The sequence below is a fragment of the Phascolarctos cinereus genome, unplaced genomic scaffold (genome assembly GCF_003287225.1).
Source record: "Phascolarctos cinereus isolate Bilbo 61053 unplaced genomic scaffold, phaCin_HiC Scaffold_9;HRSCAF=440, whole genome shotgun sequence".
In the NCBI taxonomy this organism is placed as follows: domain Eukaryota; kingdom Metazoa; phylum Chordata; class Mammalia; order Diprotodontia; family Phascolarctidae; genus Phascolarctos; species Phascolarctos cinereus.
The window spans coordinates 31842010-31862606 of NW_027556402.1; the positions used below are offsets into that span (position 1 = coordinate 31842010).

Here is a 20597-nt window from a genome sequence, read left to right on the forward strand (position 1 = left end):
CATTCAAAGCAATGTGGAGCTTCCGCTGAATCTTTTGGCATTGAGTAGATATCAGTGGGGCAAACAGGCTGTCTGTGAGTGACTCCATTTTCTCACTGCATAACTAACCTCCCTTCTTTTCTGCTCATATATTGCTTGATAATATCTTTCATATTACTTATCCTATGTATTTGTTGATTGGTGGTATACCAAAGCCTAATACCACCCAACATGCACCTTGACGTTGACATTGGAGTGAGTTTATTTTTTTTCATAGAAACTGTGGCATTTCAAGCTTCATAGCCATATAACATCATTGGAAGGATATTGACATTAAAAAAAAATAAGCCTTTGTTTCAGAGAAAAGTATGCCAGGGACATTAAAAAAAATTACTAGATAATTTTTCAAATGCAACTCAGTCTGCTCTCTTTCTGCTATTCAATATTGGCTTCAGTTCACTGTCTACCTGAAGTGTTTGTTCAAGATATATGTACTAATGAAATAATTCTATGAGTTGTGCATCTATCTACATTGTAGTGCCTGAACAATGGGAATTCCTTGTCCATTTAGTTTATCTCATGTAGATTAATTTGGCTGAACACTTTTGGCTGATAATGGAACTCATTTACGAGGCTTTGCAATGTTCATAACTTGATTAAATCAACATGATATTATCCACAAACAGGATGAAATAAAGTTCAGATAATTTAAAATGTACATCTGTTGAATTACCAAAGAACTAATTATACTAAAGATGACAATACACTTCTTTTTTTACCTTTGTCACCATTGGCAATACATTTTTTACCTGAAAAAAAGGTTTTTTAAAGTCAAACTAGAAAAACATCAATTATGTTTTATTAACTGATGAGGGTGAATAGTCTAATAGTAAATGGATTTTTTTCAATTACAGTAATTAGCATTTATTTAGTGTCATTCCGTTTAAAAATTACCTGTATCATTTGATAATAAAAAATATTCCTAAGAAAATCAAAAGTTTATAACTCACATATGGAAAACTAAGCCTTTCCTTTTCTTTAACTGAACCTTACTGTTTGTTACATAGTTCCTCTTGTTTTCTTTAAAGTATTTAAGGCATTTTTTTCCCAGTTTTCCCTTCCCTTTCCCCTCTTCATTTTTCTTTATCCTGTACATACATACACATTTTATATATATATATATATATATATCTCAAAAGTTTTGTCCATATTGCAGCCTCGTCTGGGTAAACTAATGTACCTCTACCTCATTATTACTTGGTGATGTGCATGCTCTGTATCCTTCAAGACCTAAACTCCTGTTTTACCTTCCTTATAAAGCCTTCCTCATAAATACAGCCCACATTGTTTTCTTACTTTTCTGGTATCTTAAGATTGTTTCCATATTCCAAAGTAGGTCCAGTAATTGATTTCCTTATGGAATTATAGGCTTCTGGAAAGCAAGATCTACCATACTGGTCTTTGGTATCTCTCATACTGCTTTATAGGGTGTCGGACAAATAGAATCCTTAGAATGTAGAACTTACAAAACATATAGTCCAACCCCCTCTTTTTTTCCAGGTAGGGAAAATGAACTCTAGAGAGATAATGTGGGTTCCCCATCTTTTCTTTATCAGATTAAAGTATATCTTTATCTTTAAGACCTTCTTTCTCTTTTTATATCGATGATTCCATCTTCTTTCCATTTCTTCTCCTCTCTCTAGAGACAAAGTATGTAAGACACTTATAGAACTCAGAGATTTCAAGTTGTTTTTTTTAATAATAAACCAACCAAAGAGTACTTACTTATTAAGCACTTACTGTGTGTCCAGCACTACTCTAAATATTGGAGATACAAAAAAAAAAATGAACACCTTTCAAGCCCAGATATCTCATATTTTATTAAGGGAGAAAAGTGTACCCATGTAAGGATATACAAAATAAATATTTTAAAAATAATTAAATACAAAGAAATTGGGAGAGTAGAGAACAGCAGCTAGAAGAACCAGATATAGAAAGTTACATTTGAGCTGAGCTTTGAAAGAAAAATTAGGAACTCTTAAAAAGCAGAAGTGAGAGAAGGAAGGCATTTCAGGCACAGGGAATTCCTATAGAGATGGAAGATGGGGGTGCAGCTAGGTGGCACAGTGGATAGATCACCGGCCTTGGATATTCAGGAGGACCTGAGTTCAAATCCAGCCTCAGATACATAACACTAGCTGTGTGACCCTGGGCAAGTCACTTAATCCCATTGCCTAAAACAACAACAACAACAACAGAAAAAGAGATGGAAGATGGAATGAGGAACAGTAAGAAGGCCAATTTTGCTGGACAAAAAAGGATTTTCTGGGAGAAATGTATAATAATATTGGAAAGTTGGGGTGGAGACAGGTTTGTAGGGTTTAATTCCAAACAGAATCACAGAGAAGCCAAATGACTTGCCCAGGTTTCCATGGGTACTAAATGGTCAAGATGAGATTTAAACCAGAGTACTCTGATTGCAAATTCACTGTTCTTTCCATTATTTTAAACAAAATAAAAATGTGTGTTTTATTAAAATAAAATATATCAATGAAAAAGAAAGAACATTATGTACTGGGGCAGTTGGTAGGTAGCGCTGACTACAGTGCTCGAAGGGGCAGCTGCTATCACTTCTTGCTGCTCTCTTCTATTCCAATGAGAAATGGCTGCCATATAATCTCGTCAATTACTTAATCAACTGACAGGAGTGAGTATATTGTTTAGCCACTAGGTGGCACTCCAGCTACCAATATGGAGCCTATTCCCCTCTTGGATTAAGGCTCTTGCCCTCTTGGTCAGTCAGCGATGGCTACAGATAGGTTCAATAGCTTTTTAGAAAGTATGGCATAGAATCAGAGGAGTGCTGGTATATGTTTAACAACTAGTTCTCTGAAAATGCATTACACAGTTTTAAGTTAACTGCATTATTCACATTTCCCATCACTTTCTTAAATCTAGACAATCAATAGAACAAAAACAACAACAAAAACAACCACAAAAATCCATCACTGATTTGTACAGTATTTACCATTTTTTTTTTGAAAATTTTACAATTGTAGACAGATCCAGTGGGTTCCAGTACAACCTTGACTTGAATATATTCAAGTTTAACAATAACAAAAAAGCAGAATTTCCTCTCCTTATATAGCTGAAGGCCCCCAGTTCCCATGGTCTTGTTTCATACACTCAAGTACAATCACCCAAATGCCTAGATTCAGCAATTTACTACTGAGGATTGTGTGGTTTATTCACCCTGTCAGAAAACTTAAGAAATTCAAACAAGTAAAACTAAACTTAAACCAGCAGGCTGCAATGACACTGAGTCTTGGAGCTGTTTCTACTACTTCCTCCCTTCTCCATCTACCGCTCCCTTCTCCTAGCCTTTCTAAGGGAAAAGAAATTAAAGGGATGAGCAAGCTCAAAAGTACTGGTAGCTTCTTCAGCAAGTGTCCTAAGGAAGCAACAGGGAAAGAAACTATGGACTGGAATTCTGTTTGATTCACCAGTGGCAGCTGCAAATATCACCCATAGCTTGACTTGGTCACTCTCCACGTAGCCTGGCTGCCTCTAGTCCATTCCCATCTGGTCCATACCAGATGGCCACCCAAGGACTGCCCAGCCTCCATAAATGGCTCCATAAAGAAATCTCATTTCATGCTTAATATTTTCCTCTTAGTCATAAAGCCATCATGCCTCTCCTCCCTGCAAGAGAATCTGTGCAAACTCCTTCCTCTTCCTTCTCTTTTTCACAACCTAAAAAAAAGAAAAGAAAAGAAAAGTCTGGGTAGAAGTCTCTCCAAGGGCAAGAGAAATGGAAACCTAAGAACTATGAGAAATATATTTCTGCACAGATTTCCTAGCTTATTTGAATCTCTCTATAATCCCCTTTTTTTAGCCTCATCCTCCCAGGTGGTCTTGGAACTGAGTTATACCAAGGTTTGCTAAGATGCCAAAAATATTATTTATAGGGGGGATAATTATGTAGTTGGTACCACAAAAAGTTGGAAAAAAATATGATTCTGTTTCACAGATTTTTAAAGGGAATATTTTAAGGATAATAAGAAAAAGCAAAAAAAGTTTACATAAAATTTAAATATTCATATTTTGTACTTCTTTCCCTCCCCCCAGCTCCAATTACACACTAGATTCTTCCATAACTAGCTATCTTATAAAAAGCCAGCATAATTAGGAAGGGGTGATCAGGATCCCATTTACCATTTGCCTGCTGGCATTTTGAATTCAATGTCCCATAGGAACCTCATATTCATTAGGGGGTCATCTGATTTATAGCTTGCCACTGGACCCAGGTGGCCCTGGAGGAGAAAAATGAGGCTCGTGACTTTGCACAGCTCTGCGTCACTTAAATCTAATTCACTTGCATGTCATGGCATCGCCTTCCTGGCATCATGGTCCTCTGTGACAATGAAAAACAAGCAGCAGCAACAACCACATATTCGATGTATCAAAAACAGAATTCATTTTATATATTATATATATGTACATACACACATACATATGTGTATAACACTCATCCCCAATTTCTCAATTTCTGCCCTCCAAGGTTTACAAGCTCTGATTCATCCTTTACTCTTCATTCTCCTTCCCACAGACATTTGGTTTCCTTGTCTTTTTCATGCTTCCCTCCACACTCTGTCTCACATCTATCCACTGCTTTCTATTCTCACGGCTACAATTCTTCAAAAGGCTGCCTTTGTGACAGCCATGACAGTGTAGGGAATAGGGTCCATCAAGGGTTCAGGCTCTGCCTCCAACCCCTACTGACTGCGTGGCCCTGGGAAAGTCACTTCCTCTTTTGAGGTCTCAGGCAGCCCTCCAATGCTATACGTCACATGCTCTTTATATCAGAAGAGCAGACAGGAACAAAGCAAAAATAAAACAAATGACAGAAAACCTTGATCTTTGGGAAGCATAAAAGTATTGTGCCATTTTTTGCTGGGAATACGGAGGTGTTTACTATGTTGGGGAAAGATCATAGACCTAGAACCGTAAGAGACTTTAAAAGCCATTGAGTCCAACCCTTCATTTTACCGATGAAAATGACTGAGGCCCAGAGAAGTTAACTGACTTGCCTAAGGTCATTCAGGGCATAAGTGACAAAGGTAGGATCTGAACCCATTTGTTCTGACTTGAAAGGCAGTTCTCATTAACACTGTGGCCTCTAGTTTTTCTCACAAATGGAAAATAAATATTTATCATTTTTGAAAATTTTAAATTTCTATTAATAAGCATTTGTTTTCTCTCCAGCCCACTCCCCAATCAAAAATTAAAAAGAAAAATTCTCATATAATGAGTATGCATAGAAAAACAAAAAATTCCCACATTGTCCACATCCAAAAATATCTTTCAATCTCTATCTTGAATCCAGACCTTCTCTGTTGATGGGTTGCTATCCATCAATTGTCAATTGTCAGTGTTCTGAAATCGTGGTTGGTAATTGCATTGTCTAATATTCTTCAGTCCATATCAAAATTGTGAATTATCATTTTCACTTTTTTTTTGATAATCACAATCGAATGAATGAATGAAGCATTTAATGAGTATTTACTATTTAAAAGCCCAGTTTGCTAGGGACTGCAATGCAAATAGAAAAGAGAGCAAAGCCTGCTCTCTCAGAGCTTACATTCTAATGGGAGAGGTAACACAAATGGAAGGTTTCAGCTGCAAGTCATATGGAAAAGTCCCACGGTCATTAGAATGTAGCAGCCAAGCAGATGGTAATGTTTCTTCTTTAACGTCATTTCTAATGACAAAATCGTATCAATTTCTGGTGTTGTGCCATGTGACAGTGCCAAGGACTTTGGTGACAGAATTTTCCTTTCTGGCTTTTCAGCAGTTGTGGCTGTAGCATTTACAGGAGCAGTTACCAAGCTGCATCTCCACAGGGGATGCTTCCCAGGATGTTGGCTTTGGGTATTGCATTGGAAGCTTTGCTGTTCCCAAGGCTCTTGGGTTCAGGGTTCTGGACCACTTCCATCAGGGACCAAGGAGAGACGGTGGTCAAAGAGGTAGTGGTGGTTTGACATGCTCAGCATCTATTGCCTTCTGTCTCCCCCTCGTGCTACCCTGCTTCTTTATCTAGATTAGCCCATCTGACTTATGAATGGCAGTCAGTTGACAGTCGGCAAATACGGACGGCCTGTTTTCTACAGGAGCCATGGAGTAGTCTTGGAGTAGAACTGATGTGGGGGGGGGGGGAGGTTGAGGTTGGAGGGTGCTGCCCCCTCTAGGTGGCTCCTGTTCTCATCTGCCTGTGAGCGATAGCTGGTCAGCAACTGTTATTGGTGGTGATAAGAAAGATGTGGCATGCCCCCTCCACACACACAGTGAAAAAGTATGTTATTGTGTATAATTAAATGTTTGGTTTCAGGTGCTGAGCTGGAAGCAGGTCTGGTGCTTTGGGGGAAATTGCTCTTCTCGAGTCTTTTGGACTCAGGTTCTTGCGCCATCTCCATCACAGTCTGAAGGGAAATGGTGGTCAAGGTGGTGACAGTACATATTGCCTTCTGTCTCCCCCTTAGGGTACTCTGCTGCTTCAGCTAGATGGCCTGCCTCTTCCTCAGGGAGAATTTATTCATGTAAACATGTATGTATACATATATGCATAAACATAACACACACACATATATGACACAGTATAATATGCAACATGATACATACACATATATAACACAAACATGGATGTGTTTATGCACATATATGCATACTTATGGACTTATACCATTATGAAAAAGTATGTTATTGTGTATAATTAAATGGTTAAATCTTTAGGATGCTTTTCCATTTGCATTCTGATTTGGCTATTTTTCACTTAATGCAATAAGCACGTTTCACTATGATCAGTTTATAAGGCAGAATATGTTCATTGAATTTTATTAGTCATTGTCTTTGACTATAGTATCAGAAATGTATAAAGACACATATTTGGGAGAAATATGGTTCATATATGTAATTTCAATCCCTTAAGAGTGAAAATACCTTTTCCAGTTCCATGTTCAGTTTCTTTATATGTGCATACATGTATAAACTGTACACATACATGTGATGCATAAGTAGAGACATGATACACATGTGGACACTTGTAAAGACAGAGTCAGTCCTCAAAGGAGAGGGCAGGGAACAATAGCTGTATTAATAGTAGCTAAGCATTTAGCCTATCTACAGATCAAAAAAAGGGGGCAAATAAATACAGAAATAACTGCTATTTCACAATGTCAATCAGTAAATAACCATTTATTAAATAACCACTCTTGGCCAGATACTCTGCTAAGCCATGGTGACACCAAAAAACAGTCTCTGATCTCCAGGAGCTCATAATCTAGTGGAGGAGACAATATGCAAATGATTGTGTGAAAACAATATACACATACATACATACATATACGTGTATACATGCATATATAGGCACATACATTCATATATACATAGACACATACCTATAAACACATACCTGTATACAGACATGTATGCACATATACATACACACATATAAAACATACATATATTTTTTATATGAGTGTATACTCATACATACACATACACATATAGATATTTATACACACATGTTTATGTGCACATATTCAGAAACATGCATGTGCACATAAACTTACACATAAGTTCATATATCCAAACATATATAAATATATATGCACCCCTATTTACATGCATATACATACACATACATAATATGTGCTTACTTGTGTGAAAATCAACAGAGGAGAGGCACTGAAACTCAGAGGGATAAGGCATGGGGATTTTATTGGTGACTTGAAGGAAATTAGAGGAGCCAGGAGGCAGAGATGAGGAAGGAGAGCCTGCCCAATACAGCACCATAACAGGACTTTATTCTTTTTTATTGTGTGTCATAAAGGCCCTGAGAGTAAGGGTACCTGTAGCAAATCTGTTTCCAGGTAACCTGTTGTTTTCAACAGAGAAGCAAGATTTAGGTAAACACTTTGTTTTCTCTTTTTTAATCCTGCTGCTTTGTAATCAGTTTCTCAGATTGTCACACTAATCCTCAATAGACTTAGTTGCAACCATAATTTTTCCTTATCCCATTAGTCAGGAAGTTGCTTTAAAAATGGGAGCAACAAAATGACAGTCTGCTTCTCCTTGTAGACAGCTGCCAATTCTCTCGGATCTTTGGAGCAGATATAATTAAAAATCCACCCCAGAGGTGACCATGTTTATTTGGTGGTGCAATTGGTCCCAGTAGTGTGTATTATTTTTGAACGATGCGTGGCCATTTCAGGTTATGATTGACCTGTTTTCTGTCCCATGAGCTAAATTTTCTAAACTTGCTCATTTACTGCATTCTTTTGTCTTGTGAAAAGCCTGTAACTTGAGAGAGGAAGAAGCTATAAGAACTTTTCAGAAACTATTTCATATTACAACAGATATGAAGAAAAGAGCTAAACTTTCATTTTCAATCCGGCACTGTCCTTTCCATATTGCTAGGACCACGTGATCTCAACCTTTATCTTTCATCAGAGCAAAAGGAAGGCTCATCTAAGGATCAAGCGATATAGTTCATAAATAAAACATGTATTCCAACATATTATGAACTTAGGTAGCTACTCTTTGAACATAAAAAAGTGAAATCTGCTAAGTTTGATTTAGGATTGGGATAAGGAGATCTCTTGAGTCAAAGACTTCCATTCTTCACTCTGCCATCTAGCTTGATCTCTGTAGGAAACCAAGATATAATTCAGATGTTCATATGCATAAATCTGTAAGATTTTTGGTGTCGTTGTTTTTCGGTTGGTTGGTTGGTTAGAACTTTGACTTAATTGGTATAGGGAAATCCTGGTGGGGAAACATTATCAAGGAAGACTAGCACCTGCCCTAAAACTTGTCATCTTAGACAATTGTTGGGGTGCAGCTAGTGTGTGTGCAAGGTAGGATTCATATTTAGGTTGTCCTGACTCTGTGGCCAGCTTTGTACAAGGCAATGTTCCCTCTCCTGCTTGACTTAGAGAGAGAGAGAGAGAGAACTAAGTCTCTGATTTGTTCTCAGTTTGGCGCTCTGTCTTTAGGTAGTTGCCGTATATTCTTTGATTGTTGGAGAAGATGCAATTAAATGAGGTGACCACATTCGTGTGGTTGGTTTACTAAACAAAGACTTGATAAGAGTTTTCTTCAAGAGATTGTGTGTGTGTGTGTGTGTGTGTGTGTGTGTGTGTTATTAAACATTGACTTTCCTACTTTCTTATTATGTTTAAAACTGGGTGGTTTTTGTTTGTTTTGATTGGGGAGAAAGGCAAAAGGGGGGAAAACTGTCTTCAGGGTCAAGAGGCTTGTTTCAAGAATGATGTGTATTTAATCATTCTGGATCATGTCCGTCATTTCCACAGATTACTATGTCGTTTCTGATAATTTCATAATGAGAACTTTTTTCTTTGTTTTCTTTTGTTTCTGACAGCTACCCTGCTGTCTGTGAATTCTTACAGCACAATAACTTGTTATCTATACTCCGAGCCCATGAAGCCCAAGATGCCGGGTGAGTGATTTCTAGGACTTTACATGATGCTGTTTGGTCCTCCTTCCCTGCTTGTAGGGCTGCGGGATGGGTGGGAAGGGGGATGTGGATTTGGAGCACTGCAGACAATGTTAGACATTTTTGGTGTGGTTAGCCTTGCCGAACAGTTTATTGCTGTTATAAAGGACAACACTTTGGAAGAGTGGGGAGGGTTGTTTTGAGAAATAGAGGTTTTCCCAAAAGTCTTAATACAGTTTAATGTTTTAATAGCTTAAAACCACACCAAGACTTTTGGGACACCATTTTAGGACATATGGGTAATGTAAAAACAAAGTCTGTCAATAGCAGTTGGAAGTATCCTTTGAGCATTATAATTTTATATAATTTATATATATTTTATGTGCATGTGATATATAAATTATATAATTTTATGTTTTTAAAAATAATTATTTATAAAACTCTTATAAAGTTTAATAAATGCTTCCCATACTTCCATTCTCATTTGACCCTTACAAAAACACTATGAGGTAAGTGCCACAAGTCTTCTTACTCCCACAAATGAGAAACTTAGGCCTGGTGAAAAATTAAATGAATTGTTCAGGGTCACCCAGCTAGTTATTCTGTATGATGTGACCTTCAGACCCAGGCCTTGATGACTCAAAGTCAAATGTTCTATCCACTAAGCCATACTGTCTCCCAAACTGGACTATTTACTGATCCCTAAGATCTTCCTGCCCTGCCCCACCTTCATATATGTACATTCCATTCCTCCCTTACCAGGAGGAGATACTATTCTTGCACCCCATATCCACTCTTCAGAATTCTTCTTCTTCTCTCTATCTCTGTCTCTGTCTGTCTCTCTTGTCTCTTTCTCTCTCTCTTCTCTCTTTTAAGTCATAGCTTACATGCCTTTTCCTAAATGATGTCACAGCTACAAGTGATTCTTGTCTCTTGGAGTTTCTCTGTATGAAGTTAGTAACAGGAAAACTTGTATTCTCTTTATGTGCATATACACACACATATAAATACACACATAGATATACATACAGTAAAACATATGCATTTACATGGGCAAGAATATACCTTCGTGTGTAAATGGATGTACATATCTGTATATATACAGACATCTATGTATGAACATGTTTATTTGTGAATACATATACATATGCTCATAAGAGTCTTGAGGACAGGAACACGGTTGTTTTCCATCTTTATATATTTATTGTTTTGTACATAATAAGCATTTAATAAATATTATGTATTTATATATTAATTCACATGGTTACATATAATTATATCATATATAATAAATTTGTTTAATGTTTATTGTATATAATAAATATTATATATTTGTATATAATAAATACATTATATTTGTGTCCCGAGCACTTAGGTCAGTACTTTGTACATAGTAAGCACTCAATAAATGCTGTATTTATTCCTTTTTTCAATTAAATGCAAAGATACAAGACCATATGCCCCAAATAAAATACATATTTATGCACAGAATTGCACAAATCGACCGCACAAACCATGTTAAACATTCAAGTAACTTGCTTGACCAAGAAGTCTAAGAACCTTTGTGGTAATGATAGCAGCCCCTGTGCTGGTGCCAGGAGTCTGGGTGACATCAGAACTCTATTGAAAATTGGGAGTTTGGGCACTTTCCCCCATTACGTTTCACAGAAGCAAAGAGGAGGAGAGTGAGGGAGTTACCTTATAATCAGAAGAGAGATCCGTCCAGTGCATTTGTATCCAAGAAGTATTTAAACTGCCCCTCTCACAGCTTGACTTTCCAAAGTATGAGTGCTGGCATAAGCTTCATACTTTGCCTTGGTGGGACGATGCTATAGCTGGATACCAGTGGTGTGAGACATCCTGACATCTCTGACCTGTCAGTCAACAAGCATTTATTAGATATTTGTTATGTGCCAGGCACTGTGGGAGGCTGTTATGGGGGGCTTGGGAGGGGCAAGGAGACAAAAATGAAATAGCCCCTACTCTCCAGGAGTTCAATCCAATCACATTCCAAGTTCCAATCACAATCAGGCTGCTTCATTCAATTGAATGTTAGGCACTTTTTGTGAACTAGATGAAGGAAAAAAACATGTCTCCCTGCATATAGACTCAACCTTTTATTTCACTGAAGAATTCATCTTATTTTCTGAGCTGTGATTCTGAATTCTTTCTTGTTGGACCATGTCATTCTGTCCAAGAAAATTCGTTACCTAGACAGCATATATTCAGACCACATCACTTCACTGAAACAAAGTGCCACTGATTTGGCCATGACAGAGGCTTGAGGGTGGACATGAAGAGGTCCCTCCCTACTATACCCATTACTAGCCCTTGACTAAGAAACTAAGCAAACAAACAAAAAGCCCCCATTGGGGGGGCAGCGAAGTGGTGCAGTGGATAGAGCTCTGCCCTTGGAGTCAAGAGGATCTGAGTTCAAATCCAGCCTCGGACACATAACACCTACTAGCTGCGTGACCCTGGGCGAGTCACTTAACCCAAAGCTTCTGTTGGGAAGAAACATTTACACTCAAGGATCTCTCTCTCAGAGTTACATTTGGGATGCCCAGAATATCTATTAAAACTCAAAAGCCCAAGGCCTGCATACCTTTTAGAAGCTGCGAGTTAGTCTGGCAGAGAGCCTGAGTGAAATCCATCTGATTACTGCGCCTAGGTCTTTACGTGCCTGCAATCATCCTGTCTATATAGAGAAGTTTGTCAGATCAGGTCTTTTCAATTGAACAAGTCTTGTTGAGTGCCACTAAGGGTGAATTGGAACAATTGATTCAATGGGGTCACTGAAAAAGCTTCAAACAATCTTTTGAACCAGTTATTTATTGTCCTACAGACACAGTCTATTTGTAAAATCATGGGCCTAAAATTGAGGCTGAGCTCACACAATATTGCTCATTCCCATAGACAAGGTAAATGTTTTTTAGAGATTCCCAAAGGACTAGAAAGATTTTCTTCCTGGACATATCCTGAAATTATATTGTATCCTATTTAATAAGATTCTATGTTTTCACTAGATAATTCAGTACAGTTAAGAACAGTTTGCCTGCCAAAAATAGCTTACAGGAGACACCTAAGGGCAGTGCTTTGCAGTAAATTTTTCTAGGTTGATTTTCCAAAAAACTATTCCCTAAAAGTAGCAAAATGTTTTTTTTTTTTCCAACTCAGTGGAAGAACATCGTGATCTACCACTTCTGATTATTTGAGAAATAAGTGTTGTATTGTGCATTATTTTTGCCTTCAGGAAAATAAAATAGTAACTGAATTGTTGATGTATTTTCAAAGATCCCTAGTTTCCAATTCCATTACTGATTGATTAAATATTACCTTGCTAGGAGAACCACCTTTGACCCACAAAAGTCAGAAGGAGTGGGAGATGCTTGAATATGAGTTGCAAATATAAACGTGTGAATTCTGAGTTTAGGCTGAATGTTATTTTGAAGGCAAATTGCTATTCAGGGAAAAATTGTTTATGGACAAAGCCATCTCAGTAGTGCATCTATAAATCTGGAGAATAATTGGCTTGGGCATTAATGATCTGGCTTGATATTGCAACATCAACGATATCTGTGGCTTTCTGAAACGAAGTATTATTTTTTTTTCATACGTTTTTGAGTTGAAAATTTTTTCTCCCTTTTTCTCCCCCCCCCAAGACAGCACACAATCTGACATAGGCTTTACATTTACATACCCATTAAACATATTTTCACATTAATGAAGTTGTAAGTAAAAATTAAAACCAATAGGAGGAACCATCAGAAAGATGAAACAAAACTCAACAGAAGGTAAAAATAAGTGAGAGTGATTCGACTTCCATAGTTCTTTCTTTGGATGTGGACAGCATTTTCCATCCCGAGGCCTCTGGAGATGTCTTAGATCCTCTTAATGCTGAGAAGGGTTCAGTTTAACACTCTTAGTCATTGCATAACGTGGCTGCTATTGTATACAAAGTCCTCTTGGTTCTGCTCACTTCACTCAGCATCAGACCATATAAGTCTTCCCAGGTTTTTCTGAAGTCAGCCTGTTCATCATTTCTTATAGCACAATAGTATTCCATTACATTCATATACCACAATTTGCTCAGCCATTCCCCAATTGATGGGCATCCTCTCAATTTCCAATTCTTTGCCACCACCAAAAGAGCTGCTATGAATATTTTTGTACATGTGGGTCCTTTTCCCATTTGTTTGATCTCTTTCGGATATAGCCCTAGAAATGCTATTGCTGAATCAAAGGGTATGGATATTTTTGTAGCCCTTTGGGCATAGTTCCAAATTGTTCTCCAAAATGGTTGGATCATCTGAAAGAAGTATTATATAGGAATCCATGCTCTACAAAGTATGTCCTGTGCCATTTAAAATATAGGAATCACATGAGGATTCTTTCCAAGATTCTGCCAGTGGTTGTGGGAACCTGGGAAAAATTATGAAAATGAATGTCATCCTTGAGTAAAATCCCTGACATGGATTATACTTTGTCAGCAAACATATCTTAAAGAGAAATTGTCATGTTATGGGATGTAAATGGCCCTCATTATACCAACAGGATTCGATTCCTGCTATCCATTGTCAAACCTATAGCTTGGCATTGTCTAATTTTTAAGAACAGGCTTGTTTCTAACTTATAATTTATTTTATTTTATTTTCAGGTATCGCATGTATAGGAAAAGCCAGACAACAGGCTTCCCTTCTCTAATCACAATCTTTTCAGCACCAAACTATCTAGATGTGTACAATAACAAAGGTAAGTCACTTGGGTCCCTCTTGAATCTTTGAGGAGAATGTACTCCCTTTAACTTTAGTCTTTGCTTTGTAAAGGGTATACTGGGCTAACGTATCCTCGAATGATGTCGCATCATAGCGTCTTTAGTTTATCATATTTCATTTTTTAGTCACTTAATCACTCATTGCCCCCAGGACATTTCATGGGGCTCTGAAGTTACAGATTGGATGTCAATTTAGATGCATTGCCAGAGGGAAATTCTTTACTGTGCGTTCCCTGTAACAATGAATTTGTAGTTCTATTTTTACAAAAAGTTATTGTTTTTCTTTCCTTTATTTTCCCAGTTTTATTTATTCAATGTGTACAATTATATTTAGTACATATATACATGCATAATATGTGTGTATATATCATATATGTATATATTGCTTATTGTTATTTCAGTTAAATATATGTGTATATTTATTGTATTGTTTATTTATATTGACATACTGTTATTATATATAGTTATTTTAGTATATATAAAACTGATATATACACATATTTTGTTACTGTTACTTCAGTTATCATATATGTGTGTATACATACCAGTGATAACTGATATACATATATATATATATACATATATATCTGTTATTGTTATTTCAGTTATCATCATTATTATTATTGTCCATTACTAGATATCTCATGCTTTTCACATATATGTAAGAGCCAATCTCCATACTTCTTAAGTAAATAAGACTTAAACCACTAAATACAGATATAAGATGATTAGATGCCAAAACAAATGACATAGACACTAAGTTTTAGAAGTTCAAAAGAGAGGAGGATCACATTAGGCTGAAATCACCAGGGAAGGACTTGTGAATGACATGGCACTTGAGCAGGACTTTAAAGGATAAGTATAATTTGAATAGGCTTCCTTGAATAATATAAGGAACCAACTTCAGTGAAGGTTAGAATCAAAATTGAGCATGCCATGTTTAAGGGCTGTGAAGAACCAAAGTGGAAGGACTTAGGCAGGGAAGTAATGGGGAACAAATATAAAACAAACTTTATACATATATACATATATACATACACACACGTGCACAGACACGAGCACACACACACACATGAAAAGATCCAGATTATAGAGAGCTTTTAATGTCAAAATGAAGAGTCTGACCATTTAATCAGGGGGAAATGGAGGCTTTTTATTTGAGGCTTTTGAATAGGGAAAGAACAGTTTTGTTTTGTTTTGTTTTTTTAAATGGTCATAGGTAGAATGGATTGAAGTGCTGGGAGACAGTAGTCTAAGCATGAAAGAAAAAAGCCTAAATTAGAATAGTGGCGGTGAGAAGAAAGAGATTAGGAGACACTTCAGGGGAAGAATAAATAAATCATGGTCACTCATAGGATAAGGGAATGCAGGAGGAAGAAAGAGTCAAAGATACTCCAAAACTGTGACCCTAGGTGAGTAGGGAATGATCACATGACTGGCAGAAATAAGGAAGATGCAGGATTGCGGGATGGAAAGGGAAGAATTGGTTTGGATGGGAAAAAATCAAGTTCAATTTTATAAGTCATAAGTAATTACAAGTGGGTCACCAATCTCCTTTTTTCCTATTTTTAAAAATAGAGACTCATAAGTCTGTAATAGCTTCCTCACATGCTGTCCAAAGTAGAGTCATGAATTGACATGATCTGTTTTAACTTTCTCCATACCACTTTCACATTTTCTTGTATATTACTTCTTGCTATTATTATAAGTCTTGCCAGCCTTATAATAAAAGGTAGAAATCCAGGTATCGTTTTTCCTGTTTAATAGAGGAAGAAAAAGGTACAACAAAGCAATTTGACTGGCTAGTTTGTAACAAAGTTAGAGTCTTCCTAATGTCACCCCAATAAACCCATCTGATATCTCAAGGTCCTTTTCAACTTTTTGATTCTGAGTTTTACCAAAGTTATATATGAGAAAGAACATTTTTGTTACTTTTTAAATCACTGTCAAAGCTTTTATAACACTGCCGTAAGTGCCATAATAAAGCATTTTACTAGGGCAAAATGTAGTTTTGGTAGGTGGGTACTTTTACCCCCAAAGCACTACAAGTATTTTAAAATAAGAGAAAATTGGTTTATATATGTATATATGTGTGTGTGTGTGTACATACATACATACATACATACATACATACATATTCACACACACATAAATAAATTAGATTCTTCTCTTTGTCCAATAAGATCGAATGACTATATGTCTATCCAAGTTTAGATACAGCCTGAGTAGGTGATGTAATTGTAAGAAAAGATAAGGCATCAGTTCTTGAGGATCCATGGTCCTGGCATTACGTTCTCCTGCCATGTGGGGGAAGATCACTTGTCTAAGGAAGGGAATAGAAGCATTGCAGTTTTGAAATCTCTCCAAAAAATGAAAGAATTCTCTGGAGACAAAAAGACAAAGTGATCAGAGAGAGAGGAGAGAAAGATGCTCATTTCAATATGCGCATGATTTTAATGGGCTTTTGTGTACAATCTCTGAAGCACTTTAAAGCTATTGTGCTAACACTGTGTGCTGTATATGGGGGTGGGAGCCATTTATTCATTGCTACAAGTAAGAGTTAGTATATTTAAATAAAATTAATGTTAACCAGAGTAAAGAAACAAGCCACAAAATTGCTTTGCCAGCAACTTCAAAGGAGAGCCAACAGGAAAATAGCAGCAAAAAGGCTGGGCTTCAGAGAACACAGTGTGAGTCTTAGCAACAAGGATGAATTTAAGAAAATCTGAAACTGCAAACATGGTAATTGTAGCATGATTTGATTTTTTCCTTATAATTCTTGCAGAGCACAGTGGTATTAATAGTTTCTCCTGGAAAAGTGAAAACAAAATGTCGAGTAAGGTTTTTTCCTTAGAATTTAACACCTAATAACAGTCCTAGTGAAGGCAATGATCAGTCCAACAATTTTGAGTATTCCAGGCAGATTGTCTTTCCAAACAGGCTCATTCTTTGCATTCCTCTTGCTTTTTCCTTAGGTCGTATGGTTCATATCTTAAGTCTTGATTACTGAAAGATTCTACTAATTGGTCTGCTTGCGTCCATTCTCTCTTCACTCCCCTACCCCATTTTGGACAACAGTCAGCTGGATCTTCCCAAGACAATATTTTTAATAAGTCAGTCCCCTAAATCATAGATTGTAGGATCATAGAATGGTAGAGCTAGAAAGAACTACAAGGGATTATTTCATTCTGCCATCTTGTCTTATAAATGAGGAAGCCAAGAATCAGAAAGCATTGAATTGTCCAAGGTGCTCCGAGCTGTTCAGAAACTTTCAGTGATTTCCTATTACCTATACAAAGGGTCCAAATTCTGTAGCCTGATATTCAAGACCTGAAACTTACCAGTTTTATCTCTCTCTCTTCCTTTGTGAACCCTTCATACCAAGCAAAACAGTCGACTTATTCCCTTGCCATAACATATATTGCTGATGCCACATATTTATGTCATTTCCTGACTTGTAGCAATCTATTAATGTGTTGATATCTACATAATAGATTATAAACTTTTTCAAGGCGCACCAAGCATTCTGTGTTCTATAAAAGATGTGATTAATAAATGCGTTACTTGATGCTGATTGATCTGGAAATTTAAACCAGAGATGTGGCCAGTAATAAATATAATTCTAGAGGCATTTTCCCACAGGTATTTATCACTTTAAGTTGATGCTCTCGGGTCTACTTATCTTTTCTCCATATTGCAATTATTTCTTAAATTTCTTTATAGTCACTTAGAACATTTGGGTTGTTATTTTTTTTTTTCTATTTAGGCATCGACCCTCATTATCTGCGTACTTCATAGAAAATTCTTGATATGTTTACAGTGCACTGCTTGGTGAATTGCAGTGTTTTTGTATTCTTCTTAGTTTCCTTTATAGCAGGGAACCTTTTTTATGTCATGAACCCTTGGGGCAGCCTAGTAAAGCCTGGGGACCTCTTCTCAGAAGAATATTTTAAATGCCCCCCAAAAAAAAACATCGCAAAGGAAACCAATTATATTTAAATGCAATTATTAAAATATTTTAGAAAAAAAATCACAGACCCCAGGTTAAGAACTCCTTTCCTTTAAAGGTAATTCCACTGCCTGTGAGATTTGGGGCTTTCCAGTGCTAGATATCACCTTAAAGCCTTGACCTTCTCCATTGAGAGTTGGATAGCTATAAAAATGGGAAGATTGAAGCCCCAGTGATTTACCCAGTAGCTATTCATTAGTACATACTGTATCCCACCACTGCCCACCAATGCAGAAGAAAGGAGAGCTGACTGAATTTGCATTTCCTTGTGACAACCGGTTTTCCATAGTACCAGAGAATTAGCAAGATGGGGAGCCTGTTTATATAAAATCAAAGGTTTCAGTAAAATAAATCAAACTATATACATGCATATGTATATGTTCACATATACATATATTTTTTGTATATGTTCACATATATATTAAGAGAGGGAGAAATGAAAATGTTGGAACTGATTTTTACAGTAAGAATAAAGCCTGCAAAACTCTAATCCAGCAGAAAGGGAAAAATTTGAAAGAGGCAGCATGGTCCAGTGGAAAGCATACTGAATGTGGAGTCAGAGAGAACATGGGTTTGATTCCCAGCTCCACCATTTACTAAACCCTGTGGCCTTTGATGAGTCATTTAATCTATCTGGGCCTGTTTGCTCATTTGAAAAATAAAAAGGTTGTTCTCTAAGGTTCCTTCCAGCTCTAAATATCTGATTCTTTAACCTCAGACCTATATTTTAGCCAGACAAGGGGAAGGAGCAGTCAAGCCAAGAATTCATTAAGTGCTCAATACATGCCAGACACGGGGCTATGTGCTGGGGATGTAAAGAAAAGAGAGACAGAAAGACAGACAGACAGACAGAAAGAAAGAAAGAAAGACAGACAGACAGACAGACACTTGGGAAAGAAATAATTGCAAACTCAGTGTTTGCCTGAATGAACTCTGAGAAACAGACCTCTACAGATATTAATACCCCCATTTTATAGATGAGAAAATGGAGGGTGGGAGAGATCAAGTGACTTGCCCATCGTCACGCAGTAGGTGCTTGAGTTGTAATTAAAATGCAGGACTTCCTTATGCTATGCCACATTGCTTCTAACAAATTAGCTCATTTTGTCTTTTCCTCTTGAAAGAAAAAAAAAGTAGTATGCCATAGTTTGTTGTTTTTTAATGAGAAAATGATATGATAATGCCTAATATAAATGCTTTACTTCTCTCATGTTTTGTGTAAGCTTAGACATTCTTGAAATCCTTATCAATTGTTTAAAAAAAAATGTACTCGATATGTACCTCATCCATTCTGTGGTGGTTCTTGTCTTTTCTTCCTTTTCTTTCTTACTTCTAAATGTTCTATCTTATAAGCCTTTAGAATTTTTCCACTAAAGACATTCATTGCCTTATTATGATTTTGCAATTACATACATGAGTGGGATCACTTCTTGGTAATAACTTTATAGACTAGATGAAATTAAGCCAAGGGCTAGAGCCAATCCATGGGCTAGACTTTCCTCCACTGAACTTTTCTGCCCTTCAATCAGACCAAATTGATCTTTACAGTGATTAAGTATAGAGTGACTCAAAGTACCCCCAAATACCTTTAATAATTCTATCCTAAATCATCTTTTTTGAGGAAAGAATACTTAAATGTGCAAATTCTTTAAATATTTGATTATGTGGCATATACTGAATGACCACAGATCAAGTTTCCATGAACAAATTGTTGGAGAGATATAGGCATCATCAATAGAAAAACACACTCCACAACATTCCAGAAGGATGCCTTAAGTTTAAGTGGTCATCTGCACTTGAATTTCTTAAGAGGTGCTAAAAAGAAGGATACTGACCAGTTACCTATCTCTATGAGGGCTAGAACCAAAGGAAATAGAGAAAAAATAAGGTTTTTTCCAAGGAAAAAAATCTAGTCCATTTTTGAGACACATACTACCAGGATATGTGAAAATTCTTTCCTTGGAGATTTGAAAGAGCTAAGTGGAACCAAGGAGCCACGCCATTCATAGTAATTCCTTTGAATACAGAAAGATGACAAGTAGAAATAGATATTTGAAACTCCAGAGGAATGGTTCAATTTGATCATAACCTCGGAGGGTAACAAGGTTTTTCAGCAAAATGCCTTTTCCAAAGTTTTTTGCTCCTAAAATATATAATATGGCATATTCATTTGTTCTAAGCTGGTAATTGCCTTTTTCTTTTTCATCTTGAGTGATATAGCTTGGTACGATTTTTTTTTAAGCATTTGCTACTCAATAAAATACTATTAATGTGAAATGTTTCCCATCCTTCAGTCTCAGTAGTTTGCACATAATATTTCA

The 20597-nt window shown here is 36.7% G+C and overlaps 1 protein-coding gene across 4 annotated transcripts in view; it reads left to right on the forward strand.

The window, feature by feature from the left end:
- PPP3CA (protein phosphatase 3 catalytic subunit alpha) overlaps positions 1 to 20597 on the forward strand; it is a 386217-nt gene that overhangs the window by 310879 nt on the left and 54741 nt on the right. For all 4 annotated transcript variants that reach the window (XM_078148623.1, XM_020988294.2, XM_078148622.1 and 1 more), the window contains 2 exons: positions 9419 to 9496; positions 14151 to 14245. In XM_078148623.1, coding sequence (XP_078004749.1) covers positions 9419 to 9496; positions 14151 to 14245 — 173 coding nt within the window. The remainder of the gene's footprint in view (positions 1 to 9418; positions 9497 to 14150; positions 14246 to 20597) is intronic.